The 26,143-nt window shown below is 29.6% G+C and overlaps 1 protein-coding gene across 1 annotated transcript; it reads right to left on the minus strand.

Annotated features, from left to right (window-relative positions):
- Positions 1-11,894: 11,894 nt before the first annotated feature.
- On the minus strand, positions 11,895-24,411 carry Ddc (aromatic-L-amino-acid decarboxylase). The gene is made up of 11 exons (XM_018542030.1): positions 24,318-24,411; positions 20,058-20,156; positions 19,556-19,676; positions 19,235-19,348; positions 18,789-18,908; positions 18,539-18,668; positions 16,076-16,224; positions 15,161-15,272; positions 14,873-15,081; positions 14,536-14,736; positions 11,895-12,247 (listed from the first exon to the last, which is right to left on the minus strand). Exons 2-11 carry the CDS (start codon positions 20,135-20,137, stop codon positions 12,041-12,043), a joined length of 1,443 nt encoding a protein of 480 aa, XP_018397532.1. The 5' UTR covers positions 20,138-20,156; positions 24,318-24,411; the 3' UTR covers positions 11,895-12,040.
- Positions 24,412-26,143: the final 1,732 nt, after the last annotated feature.

Here is a 26,143-nt window from a genome sequence, read left to right on the forward strand (position 1 = left end):
TATCGTCGACTTCCCGCATTGCTCCATAAATTAATCGTTTGTAGAAAAATGGATGCGAACTGTACGCGTATAATTGAGTATCCTTTAGATTTCCTCGCAGAACGTTAAAATAATATTCAAATCTTGTCTCTTTTCGTGGGCATTAACATGAATGCGATTTTGTAAAACTACTTTAACATTTTTATTGAAATAATTTAAAAAATTTAATTATTTCGTTTTTTTTTTAAATTTAATAGATAGATAATTATACAGTATTTTAATTTTTCTTTATCAGCATCATATTTTGAGTTTTAAAATTGATGTCTGTAATAATAATAATTATAAAAATTAGCATATGTATAATGTTTATTTATTTATTATATTTATAATGTTGTGATAGAAAATAAGAATTTTAAACAATAAACTGCATCTTACGTTTCTCGATGGCATCGTTAAATCAATATTCGATACAGAGGCAGTTACATCGTCAAAGAACATAACGGTGCATTTGCTATAGTGGCAATTCTGAGAACAAGGAAGCTGAGTGCTTTTATCTTATTGAGAGCGTTCACTTTTCTTTAGCTCTAATTGTATGCGTATATCTATATTTGTTGCTATACGATAAAATAAAATATTAATAATAACAGTAAAACGGTGCCTAGACGATCAATATTATTGCACATTTTGCAATATTATTGATTTTTTCTTTATGCAATAAAAAACATATATATATATATATATATATATATATATACAAATATACATATACATATGTGTATATGCATGTAGGCAAACGTTGCTGTAGGCAATGAATTTGTAGGCAAAAGAAGCTCTCTCTGCTTATTAAGAAGTTTCTATAAATTTAAATAATATATTAAAATCAATTTTTGTTTTATATTGCATCTGTTTACATATAAAAGTTTCAATGACAACTTATTTAATTTATCTATGTAATTATTTACAATTTATATATAGTTCAAGTAATTAATTGATTATGCTGAAAGGAGGACACATTAAAGAAGGGCCCAAAACTTCAGCATAAATATGGTATATTTATTCAAATTTTAACATTCTCAATTTTCAAGGTTTTTTCAAACGCCACAAACTTTTTAATAACTTTACCCAGGAGATCAAAAACTACAGAAAACATTATTTTTTTATCTACTCTTTTTGAGGCAAAAATCAGCCATTTTTTATTATAACATCCTTTTTCAAATGTAACGTTATCATAAAATGTTAATTTTATGTAAATTATTCTTATTTTTATCAAGAGAGAAGAAACTTCAGAAGAGGCTAAACAAGTAAGATAAGAAGACAGAATTAGAGATAATATTCACGGTTGTTTTTACTTCGTAACACGCACGCGACATAACGGCTTAGATAGAAATTGCTGAAATTCCAGAGAAGTTGTTGCTCTAGAGAGCATTAACGTAACAACACATTGTTAGATGCAAATCGTATCTTTGCATTCAACTATCTGTATCAAACGTATTGTCAGCCGAATAATTTATTGCTGCATTGAAATGGCATAAAATTTAGAAACTATTCGGCGATTTGCATTAATTCATTCTTTTTTTTTTATGATTCTGTTGACCTTCTCTTAAAAGTCAGATTTGGCATAAATTCAAGATTTGTATTTTCGATATTGTATATTTAATTTATTTGCAAATATTGAACAAATAATTTTTATAAATAATTGTTGAAATTTATTGTTGAAGAAAAAAATTCTAGATAAAAGTGAATTTCCGAGTAAGAATGCATTTTTTTTTCTTTGCAGATGAAAGATTCGAGATCACTTTTACGTTACGTTTACTTTGCAGTTATGCACGGCAATGCATTAATTTTGTTTTAAATTTCTCGGCGTGAGTAGGTATCTTCTCGCAGCAGAAACAATTGCGTGCTACTAATGACACAACATTGTCGACGAGTAACCGCGTGCAAATATGAGATAGCTAGTGTATTCAATGGTAGCGTGCAGCGATGCGTTTATCTCGTATTTACATAGACATTTACTCGAATAATTATCGTGATTACCGCGCATTTGGGTCATGTTTTTTTTTATTAGTATACATCTGTTATACTAATCTTCTGATTTTGCTGTTCCGAAGTTATCTATTCTTATACATTTTAATTCTATCTTATGTATTTTGTGTAAAAATAATTGAAAACTTTCTAGCAAAATTAGAGTAAATTGAAATTTGTATTTCGAATTATTGATGGAATTACTGCACGCGATACCTATTTTTTTTAATACAAGCTCATACAGCGAATCTTGTAAATTATGGACAGAGAAATAGGGAACTTGTTCTATTTTTGCTCTAAACTTTCCAATCGCGATCTTCTAAAAAATTCACATTTCGTACCTTTCTCATTTTGTAGTGCCTATTAAATTATCCAATTTCCACGAAATCCTTTCAATATTTGATCGTTGGACATAGATTGATTGATGAATCACTCGTGCTTCGGCTGGTCACTTTTAATCCTTTCGGATACAACAGAGTGCACAATATATTTTTTATGGAAAAATTACACACGTAGTTTTGTAGTTTTGCACATTCACAACGTTTTTATTTCGTAATCTTTCTTAAAATTTTGTTTTTTGCATATGTCGTTATAGGTCCAAAGGCGTTATCAGAGAAAGTAACAAGAAATATAGTATCACGGTAAGTTTGATTAACTATTATATGTATAAGTAATTCTTATCTTGAGGATTTCTCTTAAATTTTCAATATTGAACTTCGTTAAATTTAAAGTTTTTAAGAATTTTAGGAATTCTTTATTTGAATAATCTTAATTCGATCAAAGGAATTATTCTCGTTTTCAAACATATTTGGCGTATTTATGTGTATTTATCGTTAAATTATGTATCTTTTAAATTGTACATGGACCTGATAGATCCTGATTAGCTGATTATCATTGGCAGAATATGTGGCTATTTAAATATACGGATTTTACCTTTATCTTTTATATTTAATTTATAATAATTTATTTTACTTAACACACATATGTTTACTATATGTGTGTGATAGAGATTTGATTAAATCGCTGCGCGTAGATATTGAATTTGGAAATAGTTCACGTTGAAACGTTATCAAAATTGTAATCATAAAAATAAAGAAAAAAAAAGAATTATTTTTAAAACATTTACAAATTTATCTGTATATTATTCTGTATGAAACGATTTTAGAAAAAAAATACACAGAGAGAACGATTTTGTTGGAAAATCTAAATTTTACTGAATACAAAAATCTGAAAATATTTTTGTTGAAAACATACAAATTGATTGCTTTCTCTAGAATATCAAAACTTTTCGCAGCATTATCATACTTATTATTTTTTAATTTCTAACATAATTATTTTAACAGTCGAATAAAATTATTTTCAGATCTCTGTATTTAACAAAATGTTAGATCTTTTGATAAAGTCGTCCTTTCTGTGTGCGTATTTTAAAAATATAATTTATAAATAATTTTATAAATACATAATATATATTACGATAACAACCTTTCTCTGATAATAATCAATTAGTTAAAGACGAAGAAATTATTATTTAACTCGGGCTTGTATTACTTGGAATGTTTCGCGTGCAACGATGTAATAATGTAACTCGAACATCGACGCCAGCGGCACCGATGTGCTTGGCACCTGCTCATCATCGTCTACATGACGCTTCCGGGAGGAGCGACGCGCGGCTATCGCGAAAACGATGCCGAGGGCATGCAACGCGCGCACTAAAGCGTGGGAGATCAGAAAGAGAGTGTCGTACCGGCGATCAACGCACACACATGGGAATGTGACGGACACTGATCGTGTAGTACACACGTGGACGGATTCGTCTCGTCTCGAGATCGAGCGGCCTGTCGCGCGCGCTAAGCGATGGCACGCGACGCTTTGCTTCCTCTATCAGGTGGACAGGTGATTAGAATAAGGTCTTATCAGCGTGAGCGTGCGCGGGGTACTGAATCGCAGAACGGGGTATATCCAGTACCTGTCCAGGCCCCTCCTCGCAGTACATACTCCAGAGTGGAGGGACAGGTGCCTCGGTGCTTCTGTCTGTCTGTCTGGGACCGCTGCCTTGGCCGCTTACTCGCACTGCGGCTGGAGCGACAGGCATTCGTCAAAACATCGCGTCGCGTCACGGTCGTAGAGAACTTAGGGATTAATCGGATCGTCTTCGTGCAATTCAGTGTCTATAGAGAATTATAATACGTATTTAAGAAGCACTTGTTCTTTTGCCACTTATTCGAAAAATTAATACATTTTTTTCTTGTACTTAACGTCTTAATGTTAAGAACTAAAAGATGGAGTAAATACGCATATCTTATATTTCATCGTTTCTAGCGTATCTATATGTTTTTGTTAGTGCATGAAATAAACGATTTTGCTAAGATATCTAAAAATTTAGATGATATAGATTTGCAGTTTATTTTGTTGGAAAATTAAAATAATTATAGAATATTCAAGCGAAATGAGCGTAATGCTAAATTATAGTGTTTTAGTAATCGATTTGAATGCCTTACATAATTATTTTGATAGTCCAACAAATTTTTATTTTTTAGATACTTTAGCGAAACTGTTCTCTCCACGTAAAGACTTCTTGTGCGCGAGCGAAGAGGTGTTGAACTGGTTGATGCTGAGTCAATGAGGCGTTATCCGTTATAACGAAATATATTCGTTCAAGACCGAAGTAAACTGCAGTAATGCGAAGTATAACATCTCAAGAACGTACGTGAGCTTGTTAGATCGACGCGACGGGTTATTATTGTTCTGTCAGAATCAAAGAAGCTTGATGTACACTGGCTGGTTTAACACCCGTTGTGCAGTGCAATTAGCGATTCCGCTCGAACCAGTGCCTACCTATAATTTTCGCGCAAACCAAGTATACGGTTGTTTATCCCAAAGGATATCAATACAAAAATTTCAGAGCGTTTCTGTTGTTATTTGCAAACTATTCCAAAGAGTTTCGATCGATACGAATTAATGCACACTAGCTTTAAGATGGAGAAAAAAATATTAAGTTTGAATTTTTAAAACGCGAATATGAAAATATTTTTGAATACGATAATTCATTATTTTTTAAATCTAGAACATTCGATCCTTGTTAATACGCGTGCTGAAAGAATGCAGGTTTTAATTTGATACACATGTCACATTTTTTACGCTCATCACTCATCCTCGCTATCGTGGCCCTTTCCCTCTCCCCGGCAAGGGGTTGTAGCATAAATCAATATCCATCAAGAAATAATTGCATCCCACGGAAAGAATCTCGCGGCGCCAGCGAAGAATCTCGCCTATTCTGACGCGATAAATGAAGCGCACCTGTTTTCGCACACGCACACGCACGTGTACATACATGCCGAACGCGCTCGCCTTATTATCCCCGTTTGAGGCCCCGTCCTACGAGTCATGCGAGATAAACCTGTTATATCTTTTCCGGATCTGGTTTCACGACGGCGAGCGTGAACGCAAGCGGCGTACATTAAACAATCGGAATTTATAATGCATGAGCGAGTAGACACTTGGCACCGTGATTTTTCGCGCATGCTTGTCGTCTTCGTTGCATCATAATTGAAGCCCTTGTTTGTCATTCTCTCCGTTTTGTTATTTATTATTAATCCATAATTGAAACAGTCTTAGAAATTCCATCCTGGAATTAGCCATCGTCGATGTCTTTTATTTTAATTATCTAAGTGAATACATTCTTTTTTCTGCTATTTTTATATTTTGAATCGTAAAAATGTATATTAGATCAAGGATTTAAAAAATTTTGATAAATATTAACAATCGCAGATATGGAAATTTAAACGGATGACGAAGCATCTAAAAAGACGATCCTTTTTTCATTCTTGTTTTTTATTTGCAGTCTATGACAATTATCACATCTTATAATCAAAACATAAATTTGATTAACGTCAATGTATGACACATTTTTTTATAATACATGAATTTTCCGAAAAGTTTTGAAGTGATAGTGGGATCTGGAACAATATCTTTATAATCAATTAATTAGTTCATGAAATAAATATTTGGACTATGTATTTTAATTATCAAAACGCAGGGATTATCATTTTCTCGTTCTTACCTTTCTTATCTTCCTTCTTATTACATCAATTCATGGTTCAGTTGACTATAGCTTAACATTGCGAGACAATAGTAATTCTTGTTTTGTTTATGCACTTCGCGGTATACTCTAGTTATCATCGATTATTTAATAGACGACTAATAGTCGTCTCACATTAGGAATAATAATGGAAGGCCAAATGTATGTATGAGGTGTCAGCCTACAAATCTCAGTATTTCAAAATCTCTTACTTCCAATCTCCTCGAGCAACAAAACGGTACGTTAAAACAGATTCGTATTGACTATTGTATAATATTATCGTGATGTATGATGTGCTGTAATTTTAATTTAATTTATGCTTAATTCTAAACAGAATTGTAAGGCTCTTAATATATTTTGTAAGAGTTATAAGAACTTTAAAATGCCTATATCTTTATACAATATCTTTACAGACAGTTTTTTATTAGCCATAAGATTTACGCAAGAAATCGTAGATATTTATTTACTAACAATTGTATGCGTCTTACGATACAAACGCATAAAATTAGAATATTAGTCATAAATTCTTACAAGTCTTGCGAGAACAAGTTATGAGTCTTACGAGTCTGCTTAGATTTAACCCATTAATATATTAATTGCGTTGCAGGGGAACGCAGGTTTTATTTCATATAGAGAATTCTTGTGGTTTCGTTTCTTCAATGCAAACAATATTTAAATCTCTCGGTGACATGCGGAGATATTTTGTTTTAATAATTTTATTTATTAAATTACAAGAAACACGTTAATACGTTTTTTTTAATATGAAGATATTTGATTATAAATCAGAATTTATAATGTAACATATAATTTGTAATCTACATATAATTTTATCATTATACAAGTACATATGGCATGTAAAATGATGAGCTTTTACATATCAACTGTGTAAACACACTATCTGTTTTCAACTTTTATTTTTGTTTGTCATCTCTTGCAATTTACAATATCATCGTTACATACGAATGGTAAAAACAGCAATGTAAGAATATTAAAAATTGACATTAGCTTAATATAATTTTTGACTTACAAAATGTCAACGTGAATCAATTGTGAAAATAAACGGAGTGTTCTAATAGTCTTCCAACAGCTTAAATGAAATTATTTGAAAAATTCTATGAATACATTAGGAAACGCGAGACGGACTCGCAAGAGCGGTTTATTATCACCGTGTCATATTAAGAGAGTGAAATATCTCGAAGCTATATAAACCTCCATCCTTGCATTGGGTAGCTCTAGCTCTCGCCTGTCACTCCCTTATGGCTCGTTTAGCGCGTTTCTCAAGTGCATCTCTCTCTTGGAATCTTACTACCTGTCGTTCGAAAAGAATATCACGTCACGGTCGTTAATTCTACTGCTATTTCTCATACGTTTTCTGCTTATTAACTACCGGTGGTTTCTGTCATTTCAGACGCACAAATATGTATTTTCTTAACACTTACACTAACAAGGGGAGACCACGATGTGTGGGTCACCGATTTTTATGCGCTTTGACACAGACCTTCTTCATCGAAAAAATCGAGGTCAAATATCGGATCAGGAGAAATCTATAGATCTTCAAAAACTAATTAATTTTACTTTTAAAATATATATATATTTGAGGGTAGCAAACCTATATTTTTCAAGTTATTAACGATTATATGTTTAATACGTGGTATTAAATGCGCTTTAAGGTCATTATGCTTCGCGCATGATTATATTTACAAACTGTGTGCCTCTATCTGTTTTCTCCAACCGTCATTTCTAAACAAGAAATCGCAGAATACAGTTTAAAAATTTGTTTCGTAAAAAGAAATACGTACGTGTATCGATTCGTACAAAAATTATTTATATAATATTTTATACAAGTAAGCAAATTAAGTACGCCATGATCTTCGATTTCTTTTTTTCGGAAACGAGGGGGTATCTAGACAAACGGCGCGACATGGATCTATCTATTTTCGATGAAGAAGGTCTGTGTCAAAGCGTATAAAAATCGGTGACCCTCCTTGTAAGATCTGCTTTAGACCAACTAATAGTTTCATTGAACTAACAATAAGTGCCAAGCAGAATTAAATTATCGAGTTAATGCTTCATTAATTTTGTCGATGAATAATTCTGATAAGATAACGGATGAAGTATTGAAATGTATTATTTATCTTTTTTAATGAATTTATATTTCTTAGTATTATCTAATAGAATGAGTATGTATGATAGTTAACAAGGAAACGTATACAATTAATTTAGAATAAAGATTAATTATGATTAATTAGAGAAAAGTATTGAAAAGACTTATATCAAATTATTTTGTATCTATGTAAAATCTGTTTTTAATGTCTGTGTTTATATATTTTTTAATGTCTATGTATAACTCATATGAACATATTTTTATTTATTTTATCTTTTATGTTATTTACATATTTATATAAATTTTATTGTTATCATGTTTCTTTCTTTCTCTCTCTCTCTCTCTCTCTCTCTATTATTAAAATATTTCCATTTATGGAAAATAAGCAAAATTATGTATTTATTTAACACGCATATCAACATTTTTAATTACACAATTTTTTTTCATTTTTAATAATATTTATTTTTCTCAGTCTTTAAATATCTATATTATTTATTATTAATCTAGAATTTATATCCAATATCTTTTATTGCGTTATCGATACTTCCCTATTTCGATAATTTAGATATTTCTTTAGTCGACAGAAGAAAGAGTTACATGTTAGTATCGATAGGAAAGATTCCTGTATTCAGTCTAAAAAATGGTATATAATGCTCTCTGGTGGCAAAGACAAGAAACCCATGCTATCTTTATTTATATAATTTAAAGAGCTATATTTTTCAAATTCTGAACAGCTTAAAATGTGATTTTGTATTCAATTTAACAAAATTACAAGTTTCTATAGTTGTTTATTTTTATTTTCAAAAAGTTCTGTTCATGTTAAAATAATATTATATTTAGTACATATATATAGTTTATTTTATTTATCGCTTTTATTGTATATATTGTATAATAGTTTTTGATTATTTTAATCATAATTTATATAGTAAAGAGTTTTTCATCTTGTGCAAATTATATCACATCAATAATCAGTCACGTCAACAATTTCTAATTATCTTCGATTAATTCAATATGTAAATTTGTTTAACAGATATAAAAAAAATGTTTCAATAATGCATAGTATATAAATTATAAATATATTGATGTAAATATATAATATTTTCCATTTAATATTATTGATCTTTTGCACTTGCAAAACATTGTTTTATATGTAATAAAAAATTCCACTTTCCAAATTTAATAGAATTTTATTCTATTTTAATAGAATTTTTATTATTAAGATAAAGACATTATATTATTAATGAAAAAGAGATGAGAGTAACTTTTTTTACTACATTTATTAAATTAATTTTGTCGACATTAACAGTTTAATAGTCGAATTTTTAATTATCATATTGATATATGTTTAATTTAATGATTTTACAGTATTTTAAAATATAACAATATATAATAAAAGTACAATCGCTTTATTTGTAGAAAATTATTCATTGGTCCCACAACGATTGAAATCGTTGCTTCAGATTAATGTCATTTGATTTTTTTATGTAAAATTACTAAAATTGTAGCTTAATAAAATGTTTGAGTTATAATAAAATTATTGCTTAATAATTAATTGTTTGGCATGACAAATTTTATTATAATTATTATATTATAATTAAATAACGATAAATTTTTTGGATATTTGTATTTTTGTTATTGTTATTAATTCTTTCATATTTTTATCTTTGTAAACATGATGGCAATAATGTAGCAGTCATTTCAATAATTATTTAAATTCACATTTTTTTCTATCTTGTTCTTAGATGTTTGATTATGTCAACATTTCCGACAAACTGTGTCTTGTTGATTAATTCTATCGCTATTATTGTCTCTGTTGCAGCACAACATTACAGCATTAATGCGCATATTATACATATATTATAATAATCCAATCACTTTGTCATTTGAAAGACATTATTACATTGGGCACGTTCAAGTTAACAAAACGGCTAACCTGCTTGCCGAGCGAATGAACATAATTGGTTATTACTTATAGATTCAACCAATCATATTCGATCGCTCGGTAAGCGTACCTAGCCGCTTTGAACTCGTCCAATGTTACAAGTATTTATCTTTAAATTTGTTTCAACGACATAGTAACTCGAGAATATTTGTAACAAAAGTAGAAATTTAAAGTAAAGAGTTTGGAGAAACAAAAAACAAACATATGTAAAAAGAAAAGACAAAAATATGTAACACGTACATCGATTTTACAACTTTCTCTAACACGTTTATAATTTATATTTATAACATTTATATACATAACATGCATTTATAATACCCTGTAATATCTACAGTTTCAACATGCACGAAGATTACATAATAATGAGACATTATGAAATGAGATTTAATTCTTCGTAGATGCTTGAAAAGGAATATAAATATTTCGGTGGGAAATCTAGTTTCGCAAAATTACTTCCCGTCGTGGAAATTAAATAATTAGTCGTATCTCACTCTTCACATATCAATTAACAAGTTGAATTAAAATTATTTTACAGATAGATAATTTTAAGCACATAATTTTTTTATGCTCTTACAAAATAATAAATAATAATTATGCTTACATGAGATATGTAGTTCGTAGAATATTTTATAAGTATTTTGAATATTATGTCAACGTTTATATCAGTGCGCAACTTTGTAATGACAATTTGCGCGGCTTTCACTACATAATGTACTGACAAGGATATTGCCTAAGGAGTTCATACAGTAACATTGATAGTATGCCAGAAAAAGTGGCACAAGGATACATATAATATTGCATTACACCTATTATGTTGTTAACACGAATCCCAGCAGGCTACACAACTAATTCCTAAAGTAACAGTGATTTTAAAACATGTTTCTGCGCACATAACTCTTTATGTAAACAAAATTATTGTTTTACTTGATAATACAATTAAGCAAATATATATATGTATATATGTATACACACATCCACAGATCGCTTTATGGAATTTGGACTGTATTTTGAGATTTGCACTCCGTGACACTCGTTTATCAACATTTTTTGTTCAATTCTTTATCTAATTACATAATAAATTATCTTTTTATAATTCGATGATTATAAATGTAATATATCGCATAATAACATGTACATAAATAACAGTATCACGTATTCAACTTAAGATATTTTCATTTTCAAGTTGAGCACTTAGTAAGTGGAATACAACTCTAATGAAGCATACGCTTCCACAATTATATAAATATATATATATATATATATATATTTATAACATGTAAACTATTTACATTCGTTGCTTAATAAAATATGAACATGAATATACATATTATACAATGAAATAAAAAAATAAAGTAAAATTCGTAAAGAATATTTCTTGTCAAGAGATTATTATGATATTACTAAGATTAACAGTTTCTTTTATTTTATAAAATTATTAACTTATATCATTATATAATATAATACTTTTTAAATAATGAACTGTATTGCTGAGTCAAAATCTCGAAATACGTTACTATACACATTCGATATTTATATTCCAAATTATTTCACATTTAAATTCTTTGATCATGTAATAGATTTTAGTAAATATTTTATCAGTGATCATTATTTGTTGTGTAATTTGTCAATTTTTAATGAATATCTAATTAATTAGGCCACAATGGCTACTAAATTAGAATACATTATCCAGCAAATAAATCGTACATTCTTGAAATATTATGTTAAACTCGTAATACAAAAACTTTTGTAAAAATTATAATTTTGCTTTGCGTAATTATCTGATCGCTTAATCATTCGCTATTTTAACGTTTTTGGTCCTTAAGAGCAGTTAGATATAAGGAAATACTTGTAACTAGGATTGGTTGCATGTAGCAGGCGCCAGCGATCTGCAACCGCGAGCTATCTGAGCGCGCCATCACTTTGAAAGCGATTGTTCTTCGAGAATTTCGTTAGCTCTCAGCTTGATCTCTTTCCAGGAATATTGTATGTCTTTGCTCTCGCTAAATCGAGAACAGACGGCGAGTCGCAGGAAGTACGTGTCCTTTATTTTCGATGGGACGAGATGGATATTTCCTGCACCGTTGATTCTCTTTAACAGAGCTTCATTGAGTTCGTTGGATCCCTGTAAATCGTTATGGAATTAGTTTTCCTGTTTCCATACATTTTTTTAAAATAATGCAGATAATATTTTTCAGATATTAATCACTTGTGCTTGTTTCTACCAACAAATTAATTTTAATCTTGATTTTCATCTTTCTAATTCTAAGAATTAGAAAGATAAAAAGAAGATAAAGAATAAATTAAATCAAGATTGTTAATCTATATTAGTGAAAATAAATATTGATCATTATTTTTAAATATTTTTCTATTAATCTGAAAAACAAAACTTATAGATATTTTTTTAAATACATATAATATTGAATATTATACATATGTACACAAAAAAGATGTTACGGCCGCCATAACCGGAAATAATGATAATTTTCGCCCATAAACACATTTGGTTGTGATAACTATAAGATAAATATATCTTAACAGCTATAACTTTCAAGATATGGTACCTTGCGGTTATATCATAGTTAGGGGAGTCATATTAGCATTCAGCTTCGGAAAAAGTCGCACGTCAAAAATTCTTTTTGGCAGTTATTAAGGAAGGTGTGTACAACAACATATCAAAATGTTCAAGCGAGAAAGTGTGTGGAAAATTTTTTATTTAACAATTAAAGTCACAAAATATGGTTTTTTGCAGATATCTTTTTAAATTCAATTTTTATCAAAAAAGTAACGATGCCATTCGAAAGAGCAGGAAATTTCACGTAAGAAACACCCGTAACATTTGTTTATGTGATTTATATTGACGAACTAGCAATTAATTAACTAACGCTCCTATTCAGGCTGCGTCGACCATCCACAGTACTTGACAGTCAGCTCCCTCGACCGCGCGCGCCGCACATAAATGGCTGTAACTTTTTCTAGGCAAAAAAAAATTATACGGGCTGAACTGGGTGTTCAAAAAGGACATTTTTCTGAAAGTATTACATAATTGAAATAATTTTTTAGAATTGTAAATATTATATATAACAGCTTGAATAAACGTATTTTATGAAAATGAGGTTATTTCGTAAAATGCGATGAAGTGTGAGAAAAAGTACGTCCAAAAAATGATTCCCTATGCGGAAATTATACTTAAAGATATTATCTAAAATACGTGTTTTTGGAAAAAAATTACAAAAATTTAGTTTCGCAAAATGTAGACGTTTGAAGTTGATTAATATTCAAAAATTCAATGTTTGTACTTCATGTCTCCCTCTTTGATCGTCTGTAAAACAAACTTAGAAAATGATATTGACAAGTTTTAGGTGGTCATTTTAAAGCTTATGATGTGCTCTTTAAGATGGAATAATTCATTTTTGAATAATGAATTATTTTTGTACTTTTTTCATAAGAAATATCAGGGAAATGCAATTGTAGCAAGAATAGTTTGAAAATTTGAGTATCAAAAAATCAACATAAATGAAAATAATAATTTTTTTTAACATTTCCATCACATAGAGGTGGTACCTGGGACATAAATCTGTGAAAATGTACGGTGTACATATTTTTTATTAGTGCCATTACTATTGGGTGATGACAAATTCGGTATTTTCCCGACAAATCCTGTATTTTCTCGGTATAAATATAATAAAAAGTGAGCATTTCGACGCAAGTTGATCTGACATATTAGTTGGTGAATCTAAAAGATGTCCACGATTGGTGGAGATTGTGAAATGTAAAGGTTGTATGCTACTGGTGGACATAGTTAGAAGGGAGAAGGCCATCTGTGAAAGTTCGGTAATCTACGGCGAAAGGCGACGTGTCGAACGTTAGTCTACGTGCACGTGGCTGCGTTGAAGGTATGTAAAGGAATTTTTCGTCATATTTCGTTACAGTTTGAATTTTGAATTTTGAATTTTGAATTTTTTGAATTTTTTGATTTTTTTTTTTTTTTTGAATTTTTTAAATCTGACATCAAATTCGTATTCAGCATACCCGAAAACCCCTACGAAACCATTTTCATAATTTTTCATCACATTATAATCGAGATATTTCATTTTACAACTAATTTTGCAGTTATTTGTTATTAATTAATTACGGGGTGATTAGCGCACATTTTTAAGACTGAACATTTTTCTTAGACAATATTTTGAAACGATTGGCGAAGGTTTCATAAAAAAATATGGAATTTCTAATTATTCCGAAGTTATAGCCTTATTTCGCCTAATATGACTCCCCTAAGTCGTACTATAGTTCTTATGATCAAAAAATGTATGATGGGCGACTTTTGGTCGTGGCAATCGTAGCTGTTTTTTTTCCGTATATCTATATCAAAAAAGACTTTTATAAACATACTTTAAAAAATAATCGACTTACCTTTAATCGGAAACAAACCAATCCCATGAGAACTTCGCCCACGATTTCGAAGCGAGGGTCTGAGAGAACTAATGCTTCGAATTCGTGTGCTTGAGCGACGTGCGACCTAATGAACTTTTGAAGGTTCTCGACCCCATAGAGCCTCAATACGAACCACAGTTTTAGAGATCGGAATCTGCGTCCAAGTGGAATCTGCCAATGCTGTAATAAAGTAGGTACATTGATATCGGTTAGCGTCATTGTTTATAAATTATTTTTTTAATTTATTTTATTAATTATATAATGTAAATTCGATGACATTAACTTAATAGACGCTTAAAAGACTTTTAATAGTTACCCTATAATCCGGTGCTGAACCTTGCATATCGTGCTTCAGGTACAAAGGATCGACGTTGAAGGCGTTTATGACATATGTCGGATCTTTAAGCCACATGGCAGAGCAGTCGAAATTAACTAACATCCATTTGTGCGGATTGAAATTGAATGAATCTGCCATTTCGATACCTTTCATTAAATATCTAAATTCCGGGCAAATAAAAGAAGATCCTGTAAAAAAATGGATTTGTTTCAGCTCTGTTTGAAGAATTCATCATTATTTTTATAAAATGAAAAAATTAATTTATACCTGCATAAGCGGCATCCACATGCAACCAAATGTCTTCACGATTTGCTACGATACCCATTTCATCAAGACGATCAAAGGCGCAATTAACAGTGGTACCCAAAGTAGCGACAGCCTATCAAAGGAGATCAATTCAGAATCTTTAAGTACTATTATAATTTCTTAATAATTTATTTTTTTCAATCAATATTAATTTCTTTTTTGCCATGTTATACTTTACGTTAATCATTTATGAGAAAGGATTATTAAATGCAACATCAATATTTTTCGTGATATTGTAAATATAATATATTATATTATTAAAAATTGTATTAGATATATGTATAATTAAATTTCCGAAAATTTTTTCGGAATATCATTTTATTACATAAATATTCATATTATAATATGTCTTTAATATGGCTTAATAATTTTTTTTTAACTAATAAAGAGAAACAGGGCTACGAGCCAATAGATTCTTTAAAATTAGTTTGAATACAAGGACTCTTAACATAAAACCAATAACTATATAAGGAACTAATAAAAGTCAAGTAACTAAATTTTTTAAATTCTATAAAAAAAAATAATTAAATCTTTTAATTATTTCTTTATATATTGCGAAGAATATCACATAATTTTTGGCGTTTCGTCCCGGCTTCCACTACTGGACTCATCGGTAAGGCATTGTAGTGGAACTTTAAATTACATGTATTTAAATTACATGTCAGTCTAAATGAGACGTTATTCTTACTTTAATAAATATTGCGAAGAATATTACTACGTCGACCCAAAATATTCATATTATATTATCTCATTTATATTGTACATCAAATTTCTTCTCTTCGATTTTATTTTCTACTTTAAAGGAATAAAAGATGAAGTAATGAAATATTCGAATCGTAGAGAAATAATCGGATAAATCGGATAAACTGAGCTTACATAAAATGGTATGAATCCTTGCTCTTTATCCTTCCTGATTGCTTCAGCAAATGTGTCGCCGCGCAGCTTATATTTTTCATCGACTTCTAATTGTCTAAACTTTACTCCACCGAGAAGTCCAGCCCGTTCAACCGAACTATGTGCTTGACCTAGAAAAAATACAATATTTTTTCACGTATACTTTTGCGATTTACTTATTATAATTATTTGATTTTAAAAAAATGTTGTTTTGACGTAACATATTTTTCTATATTATTATCGGGGCATTATATATAATTTATATAATGCCCTAATATTAAATATTTATTTTTAAAATTGTAATAACTTATACTTTTAAGACTGTAATTATTTAAATCAAAAATCTCATAGAAACATATGTGTGAGAATACAACCATAGGAGATAAATACTCTTTAACAGTCTAGTCGAATCTTAAAAGTGCTTTTATAATTCTATATTTAAATCTCGCATGTACGTATGTAAGTTTTTTAAACTGCACGCCGAAATGATTTTTTTTGAATCGCAAATTCCACTGAATTACCGCAGTAATATTATAAATAAAATTGACTAATAATTTATAACAATTCGATGCTTATAAGCATTACAGAACGATCTTAATAATTCTGAATGATATTCAAATCTATAAATAATTTTATTACGAAAAATATTATCTCAGCCGAGGATCGAACCCGAATCTTTTGCATTCCGTGGGATCATTCTAAGCCTTTAGACTATCGAGGCCTTCATAATATTCTTCGCAATAACTGGCATATGTAGGAACAACGTTTTATTTCAGGCGACATAAATAAACAATATTAAACTAAAAATTTCATAGAACCCCCCGTACATGTGAATGCATAGCCAATAGAAAACAAATGTCTTTTGTATACTCATGAAATAAAACGTTCCTATATATGCCAGTTATTGCAAAGAATAGATATTACTAAGGCTTCGATGGTCTAAAGGCTTTGGACGCTCGCACGGAATGCAACCAAATTTGATCCCTGACCAAGATAATATTTTTCGCAGTAAAATTATTTACAGATTGTAACATTCTTTTGTATAATTACATTATTACTATAATTTATATTATGTGCCCCGATATGGAATATTTATTTAAAATTATAATAATTTATATTTGTAAAACTGTAATTATAAGATACGTTACATGAATGGATATATAAATTCAATTAATTTTGACAAACGTGTTAATTTTATTTAACATATCGTTTTTCAGCAATATGCATAGTTTCTTTTATAGATGTCGATAAAATTATCAACCTCATTTTCAATTGCGGTAATTGCTTAAAAAAAAAGAATAAAAAATTCTCCATTTTTTTATAGAACAATAGTGGGGCTCATTGATATTATTCCGTTCGATATTTCTAATCGAGGAAATATTCACATTATTCGTCGTATTGAAGAAGAATTCTAGAAAAATTTTCTTTTCTTTTTTTCCATTTCGAATAAAGTGCGTCGAAATTATTATGGGCGTTGAGAATAGCAGAGAAAGTTTGGTCTGAAATATAACTGGAGCGGTTATTACGAGTTGCCATGACGACAAAGTGCTGCTTGATGAAGTGCCGTGAACCCCATACTCACCCTATCACTCCATCCCTCTCAACCCCTCTATTCACATGCCTTTGCAGTGATTGCCTGGTCACTGAAAGCGACCGGACACTTTTCAGCATTATATCTATACACCTCGAGGTAATGCAATAAATACGAATAAAAAATTGCCGTCTCCGATCAGTGATGCGTTGTAATAATTCTAGCTTTTTGCGATTATATAATATTGAAAACAGTTACATAGAAATAAAAATAAATTAAAATAAAAAAGTATTTTGTAAATTAAAAAATATCTTTACGGTGATCGTTTAAACTAATTTATAATACATATATTATTTATGTATTAGATGTTATAATTTATTATTAACATTTTTTTAACATATGTATTATCATGACAAACGAAAAATATTATAAGATGGATAGCAGCATTATTTAAAAAAAATTGTATTTATCACAAGATGTTTAAAATACAACCATAATATAAAATTCAATATTTTATTAGAGTAAAACACAAATACGTATTATATATTAATAATCAATGTAATGACATTTTAAAAATTACAACACACTATCTTTTTATATTTGTATTTCTATATAAAGCTTAACTGCGACTGTCATGGTTCACGTATTCAATACTCATCGAGATATATGTCATAGTTCAAGTGTTTATTTAAAGTCATTGAACTATACGTTACACTTGACGTTCATTGTGCTGCTTATTTGCTCGATAAAATTGGACAAAAGTTGATTGATAAACAATTTATGCTCTGAATGTAGCGTATAAATTCGTTTCTGACTGGATATTCGAATAAATAGTTAACTGTGTTTTCATTTTGTGTGGATCGCTTTTTTTATATATCAGTGACAATTTCTGTAGCAGCATGCAATATACTCACAAGAACAGTATGCGACTAGTTTGCTGATGATCTCGTTTTCCGTCCAATCAGGATGCTGCTCTTTAACTTGCTGTATTTTCTTGGCCTTCGCTCCTAGTAACGCTACTAAAGTGGCTTCGCTAGCAGTGCCCTATAGATAAAAATTACTAGATGACTTCCTTATCTTCAGGAATGTCAGTCAGAAATGATTACCCTTTAGATATCTAGATATCTTTTGTAAATGTAACGTTATTTCTGAAATATTATTTACCTGAATAACGCCACCGCCTTTTCCACCGCTACAGGCAAGAAATTCTTTCGGCAAGCTTAGCATTTTTCCTAGCCAATCCAACACGATTACTTCTAATTCTGTACAAGCTGGACTCGCGATCTAGAATTCAGAATATTTAAATAAAAAATGACTAAAAGAATGATGTATCTTCAGTAGTCTAATCTTCGTGTTCATGTTTCTTTGTTTTACATAGTTTTACTTTTACTGATATTACTTTCACTTTTTTTTATTTATTATAAGAAATAGATTTATTTTTAAAAGAGATATAAATAAGAATTTTATTGTGTATATACTATACAGAGTATTCAGCGAACATTAAAAGTGCGTGACACATCGATTTCAAAGCGTGAACACGTGAAGCTTATAACAATCATTCGAGATGAATGAGGCATTCGCATTTTTCAATTGCAAGTTTTTATATTTACCCATGTGAATCCAATGCACGCAATAGCTCCACTTAACATATCAGCCAGAATCGAGGGATACGATTGCGCAGTAGGAAAGTATGCGTGGAATTTTGGACTGTGCCAATGAGTAACCTAAATAATATTATCTTAATTTAATTCTAAACTACTTGTGTGTGTGTATGTGTGCAAAAATCGAAGGTTATAATAAAATATTCTACTTTTTAAATTTTAGTATCGTTATATATTTTTTGTTACGCGGTATGAGTGCGAGTAAGTCATTAATTGTAATTGTCTTAATAGATTGGTGATTTATGATAGTGACATTTGAAAATCACTTACACCTGGCATTATTACTCTTTCAATATCGGCCATTATGTCCTGCCATTGTTCAGGGGTCTGTGGTGCTTCGGATGGCAAGAGGGGTTTCATATAACCAGGTTCCACCGTAGGTAAAACCTTTCTGGAAATTTTTGAAATTTCCGTATAGGAGATATGTTTATATTAAAAAATATAAAATAATGTATAGAAAGAACGACTTTGCTAAAATGGATAGATGTCTAAATATTTATCTAGGTATATTTAAAAATAATTTTATTGGACTATAATAATTACGTAGAAAAATCTTAAACATGCTGAACAATGCTGCAAAAATTTTTATTATTTTGTCAGTCAGTTTGAGCATCCTTGTATAGTTATTTTGATGTTTCAATAAAATTATTTTCGGATCTCTGCATCTAACAAAATTTTTTAGGTACTTCAATACTTCAAATCGTCTCTTTTTGTATACATAGATTATTATTTAACGATTAAACCATTTCTAAATTACATATATATTACTTACCTGTCTCTAATATTTTCCAAATAATTTGCGACGTATTCTGCCATATCCTTGGCGTAATCCTTGAAACTATCGGGATCCATAATTTGTCTTCTTCGATACCTGTAATATTAAGATAAGATTATAACGAAGATATAACAATATTTGCTGTTATGCATTAACAAGTGGAGTAGGTGCGGTTCTCTAGTATCCTTGGCATATCGTGTATACACGAGTGCTTTGAATGTCATGTATCTGTTTTTATTTTTTTAAGATTGAACGTTTATCGGAATGATTAGAAAATTATAGCGATTGTATTTCCGCATATTACGTGATGAGAATAAATGCAAATGACTATAAGGATCTTGCTCTATCGAGATGACCGTGACAATTTATAGAAAGCACGTAAAGCAGTTGTTTTGCTTCAAGGATATGTCAAGAAAAACCACGATTTCAGATAAAAAGAGAAAGTGACACTATGACGAAGAATAAAGTAGTTAAACCTCGGAAATTGCATGAGGATGATATTATCAAGGAATTGCATAAGCACATGCGCTAAAACGTACAATAATATTACCTTAATAATGGAACGGAGTTGGAATTACATATCTTAATCATTTATTATACGGAAAAAAAGACTATGGTTGCCACGACCAAAAGTCGTCTATCAATACATTTTTTGGATATAAAAACTATAGTACGATTGTGCGATAACATTTAGATGAAGTTATGTTAAGATATGTTCATCTTACGGTTATCACACACACACCACAAAATGTGTTGACGAGTAAAAATTATCATTTATTTCCGGTTGATAGCAACCGTAACATTTTTTCTGTGTACTCATTAATAATTTATTAAATTTCGTACATACAATACTTTATATGTAGTTAATTATAATTCTATTAATAATCTTAGTAACACACTAGTCGATTATAAGGAGAATTTAGATTTATGTAGGTATCTTACTATATTTTCTGATTCTAAAAAAGAAGTTGGAATTTATCTCATTGCATTTTGTTAACAACTTGTTAACAACTTATATAGAATTTTTTAAATTAAATTAATTTATTGTTGTGTGAAGCCTTGTAATGAGTAGGAACTCATGTTATTCAGCAGTTGTTCTCGAAGAATCATTTTTTAAATATTAAAGCAAAAGAAATAAAAGAACGAATTTTTAAATGTCTGTTAACTAAAGAAACTTTGTTTTTTTTAGAAATTCAGCAAATATGTTTAAAATTAGACAAAATAGTATACTATAAGAAGCATCCTGTCAATTTAATATGAAAAAATAAAATTTCGTTTACTTAATGATAAGCCTAACAATTGTGATATAACACTACTTTTAGGAGAGAATTAAATCTGTAGCTTCTTTTCGTTACTTTGGACATAACGTCATTATACGTAAATGTTTAATAAAAAAGTTATAAGTTATTGTTAGATTTACCGTATAACTTTTGAAAAAAGCTAACATCACTAATTACGTCAAGTCAAAATACATCTTTTGTATTCTTTGTCCAGAAAAAAGATTTTATATGGCAAAAATAGGTATAATATATAAATACATTTGGCCTTTTAAGCGAAATGTTTAATAAGTCTATCGATAACTAATGATAAACGATTTAAAGCTAATGACGCAGGTATTGAGAAACTCGGTAACCAGTAAGTGAAGGAGATGCATATGTGTCTATGTTGCTAGATAGAGTGTCTGCGAGATCAAGAGTGGAAGGAGAAGGACAGCAAGATCGTATAAGAACGGTTGTGACGATCAGTAAAATCGCCTTCGTAGAGAAGTAAGAGTGAACTCGCCGTAATGACCATGACTCATTTTCATGGAGCTGGTTTCATTCGAATCGCTGTTTGCCGCTGCCTGTCTATCGCGTCGAAGCATGATTTTGTCTGCTACGGTTTTTTACCCACTCATTGTTACGTACTCGCGGAATGTTGCAACACAAAAGATGTAAATTAAATTTTAATAATAAGTTATTAAGCACTGTAATCAATAAGATATCTAAAATTTTTAACGCACAGAATAATGTTATTTTTGTTTCAAAATGTTGAATCATTTCTTTTATAGTCCTTATAATAAATATTTTAGTAATGAAATGAAAACAGAAATTTATAACTAATTTAGAAAATCATGCTATTTATATCCATATGAAATTAAAATAGTACTTTTTATTCTAAATTAATAAAATTAAGCTTGATAATTAAGAGCTTGTCCGTAATATTAACATTGTTGAAAACTGAAAGACAAGAAAATAAAATGTGAATAATATTGTATTTGTTAAAAGAATATTTGAGAATAATAATTAAATATTTTCAAACGTCTTAAGGAAAAGCAGGAGAAAGGGAACAAATGAGAAACGTAAAGACTCGTTCCTTATGCGATACAGGAAACTCCCGCGGTGGTCATGCAGGGAATTCCCTCTTGCTCTAATATCAATAAATATTTCTTGAAAGAAAACTGTGAACACGCTTTTCGCGTCAGCAATTAAAAATAATTACGAATCATCTGATTTCTGATCGGGTTATCATAAAGTCATTACGATCTATTTATTTGAGCTGCGATGCAACGTTTTACTAGATACAATAATTCTTACGAGATAATTCTACGTACGAGACAGTACACATTATAACTCGAAAATATCGTATTTTTTTTTATAAAAAATATTTTATTTTATTCACATTAATTTATATCTCGCGTCGTGTATTTTGTGAAATGTCTACTATGACCATGACCAATATGTTTCTTTAAATTCCAGAAATAATGTAAGTTAAATGTCAAACTGTGGATCACCTTTTAGGTAATACTCATTTTTTAAATAAAATATTATTATGTTATTTAATTTATTTAGTAATTAATTATTGAATAAGATTGTTATATTATTGCATTTTTTAGATTTTTATCGCTTACATTAGGCATTGTATCGTAATAGACTTGATGATATGATATCAAACTGTATTTACATTAATAATAAATTCTGATAAAAAGGAATGTTGGTTTACTAATTATTAATAAATACAGTTTAACGATCGTTGATCTTTTGATTGATGTGTTTTCCTAGATGCTAATAACGCGATAAAGAAAGTCTCATTAAAAAAATTTTGTATTCATATGCCCTGAATGAAACCAATTGAAATATTCGCGCTAAATTTAAATGAATCACAAATATAGCACTCGCCGCAAACGTTACTCTTATTTATACAATTATTCAGAGGGCTATTCCTATTTATAACACGCCAATATACTAAAAATAACTCGCTAATATTAGATAATCTCAAAATACTATTCAATCTTTTCTTTAATCATCACTTTTGAGGAACGTGACAGATTAATTTAACGCTAATGCGCTTAGCTAGCTTTTCGATCGAACTATGTTGGGGCAAAAGCTATAAACTAAGTTTAATAATTGATTTTGGACACTGTGTGCGTTTAGAGACTAACAAGTGCTATTAAAGTTTACTCCTTGACGTCAATTACAGAACCTTCAAGAGCCTAAACAATCTTGTTTCAACATTATTTAGGCTTTTATTAAATATACCAAAATGTACTTATATTGAACATATTATGTAAAGAAATTTTATTAAAAAATGTTTATAAATGATTATTATATATTTAAAACGTTTGTTATTTTTGTCATGTATTTTTATATATGACAAAATATATTAACGTAATTATGCATTACGTTCTATCTCATATATAATTATAATACTTTCACATATACTGTATAATAAAATACTTTTACGCTTATTTAAGTACGATGTTTTTTTAAATTTTAACTTTAATATTATACTAACAAATTTTTTATAGAACACATAATATCAAAATTTACGAATTAAAATACCACAACAGAAAAAGTCCTTGAAAACGTATTTGCCATTTGATGTTTTGAGCAGTAGTTTTTGAGGCATAAAGATTATAAAATGGCTAATTATAGATTATGATTGAATCTGTTCTTATCATAAATTACTGGAGTTCATCGTTCAAGTACATTATCGTAAAAATTGCCGTTAAAAATGTAACAGACGACATGATTTATTTAATTAATAAATTTTCTTTTTATCAGCTTCTAAAAATTGTTTTAAATACTACAAATTGTACTTATAATGTCTATAACAATTCAAACTTTATATTCTACAATCTACGATTTTATAAGTACTGATATAACTATGTAGATCTATATAGGTAATGCTTAAAAGAAAACAGAAATACGAATACATTTTGCTTCTCTAGATGGAATTGAATTGATATTCGATTCACATTTGAAGTAACTCACGAACCTCGATAATCTGGCGATTTACTGAGCAATCCTTCTTGACAGCGACGGTATCCACGTGCCCGTGACGATACCGCGAGCTAGTGAAGTGCGCACGACTGGTGTTCCACGACGAATTGCCGCTCCATCCGCGCAGTACCGCGCTTTATGCAACTCCCCACCTCTTTGTCATTTACCAGAGGAACTGTTCGACCAATCACGATCATGTCGCATGTCGAGATTCGCTTGCCTCGTCCCATCGCGAATGGTCAAGGATCGATAACGAATACGCAATCGATAACAGCTGGTCACTCGATTAGCTGAATACGTAGGTGGTTGACGCGTTAATTTTTACTGTGGCAATGACAAGAAGTGCTGTTTAATTTTACTTGCACATCTATGCAATTGTCTGTTTCACGCTAGTCACGGTAAATTAATTAAGCGTTCTATAATTAAACGAAGAAAAGATTTTCTAATTATAATAGAAACTGTTTTAAAGCTTCAGTTTTACAATTTCGTAGTATTTATTTAACTTTACGCAAAGAATATGTATATTATTTAATTGTAGAAGAGATATGTTAAACTAATGAAATCATTAGTAAAAATTACCTAGCGTTATACAATAGGTTAATTAACTTAAATAAAATTGACATTACTACAATGATTACAAAAAAATATAGATAAATATATATGAAGATAAAAATAATTATGTGATCATCCTGTCGGCTCATATATCATATAGGTTATTGATATTATTAAATTTACTACAATGTGTTTTAAAATTTAATTAAAACTGAATCATCGTCATTTTATGATTTCGATGTATTAGTTTATTGCTTTAAGTTAACTGTTGTTGAAACGTATTTTATAGTTCTTAATTAATGTCTTCCAAGGCAACGGTATCATTACGTTAAGAAGACGATATCGCGAAATTGAAGAGGCGTAGAAGCAGCTGGAAAGCAAAATTAGGGCGCTGTCGTTAAAGCGACGTCATTTGTAATTTCATTACAAGTGCAAAATCAAGGAAGCATTCAGACGATAAATCGAATTATTCCAGATAAGCACGATCCTAGTTTTCAATCGTACACTTCCTGTTGCTTAATGCTCGCTGGCGTTGCTAACACGAGATCTTAGGCAATCTGATTGTGATCTAGAAAGGAATCTTAGAAACAAAAATAGCTATTCTTTCATAACAATGTGGTAGATGAAGGTTACTCTCCATGAAAATCGAAAATAAAAGAAACTTTACGCTTAAATTTTACATACATTTTTTTTAATATAAAGAAGAAACGGTCTAAATCAAGCGGTAATAAGATTTTTTTATGAAATAAATTTCTAGTTTACAATACAACATAAAAATAAAAAATATAAAATATATAAAAAAATATAAAATAATATAAAAACAATATCGAACGTTTCGAAACTCACGGGTCCTTTTTCAGCGATTTTTATAGATGTTACAATGTCATAAAGATGAAAGCATAATTTTACGATCTAAGCGACATAATGTGATACAATTTGTTCGAAGAAATTGATTCTCCTGTTTTTGTGTGAATGTGGAAATTGTGTGATAAAATGTATAGAAACAGAATCGGACGAATATTTTTTTCTTTGTTCTTTTGTAGTTACGAATAAAATAATTTATACGGAAATTATTGATTTTAATCGAGGAAACAATATTTTTTATAGATTGTTTTTTAATATTTTACTTAAATATCTTAAATGTCTCGTATTTACGCCCGAAAAATTAATAAAATATAAAATTTGATTGCGGCTGTTGAGAACTTTGTATTAATCGAAACTTTTCCGTATACCGGTGTTATTATTATAATAGATTTATATATATATATA

The sequence above is a fragment of the Cyphomyrmex costatus genome, unplaced genomic scaffold, assembly GCF_001594065.2.
Source record: "Cyphomyrmex costatus isolate MS0001 unplaced genomic scaffold, Ccosl1.0 scaffold302, whole genome shotgun sequence".
NCBI lineage: Eukaryota > Metazoa > Arthropoda > Insecta > Hymenoptera > Formicidae > Cyphomyrmex > Cyphomyrmex costatus.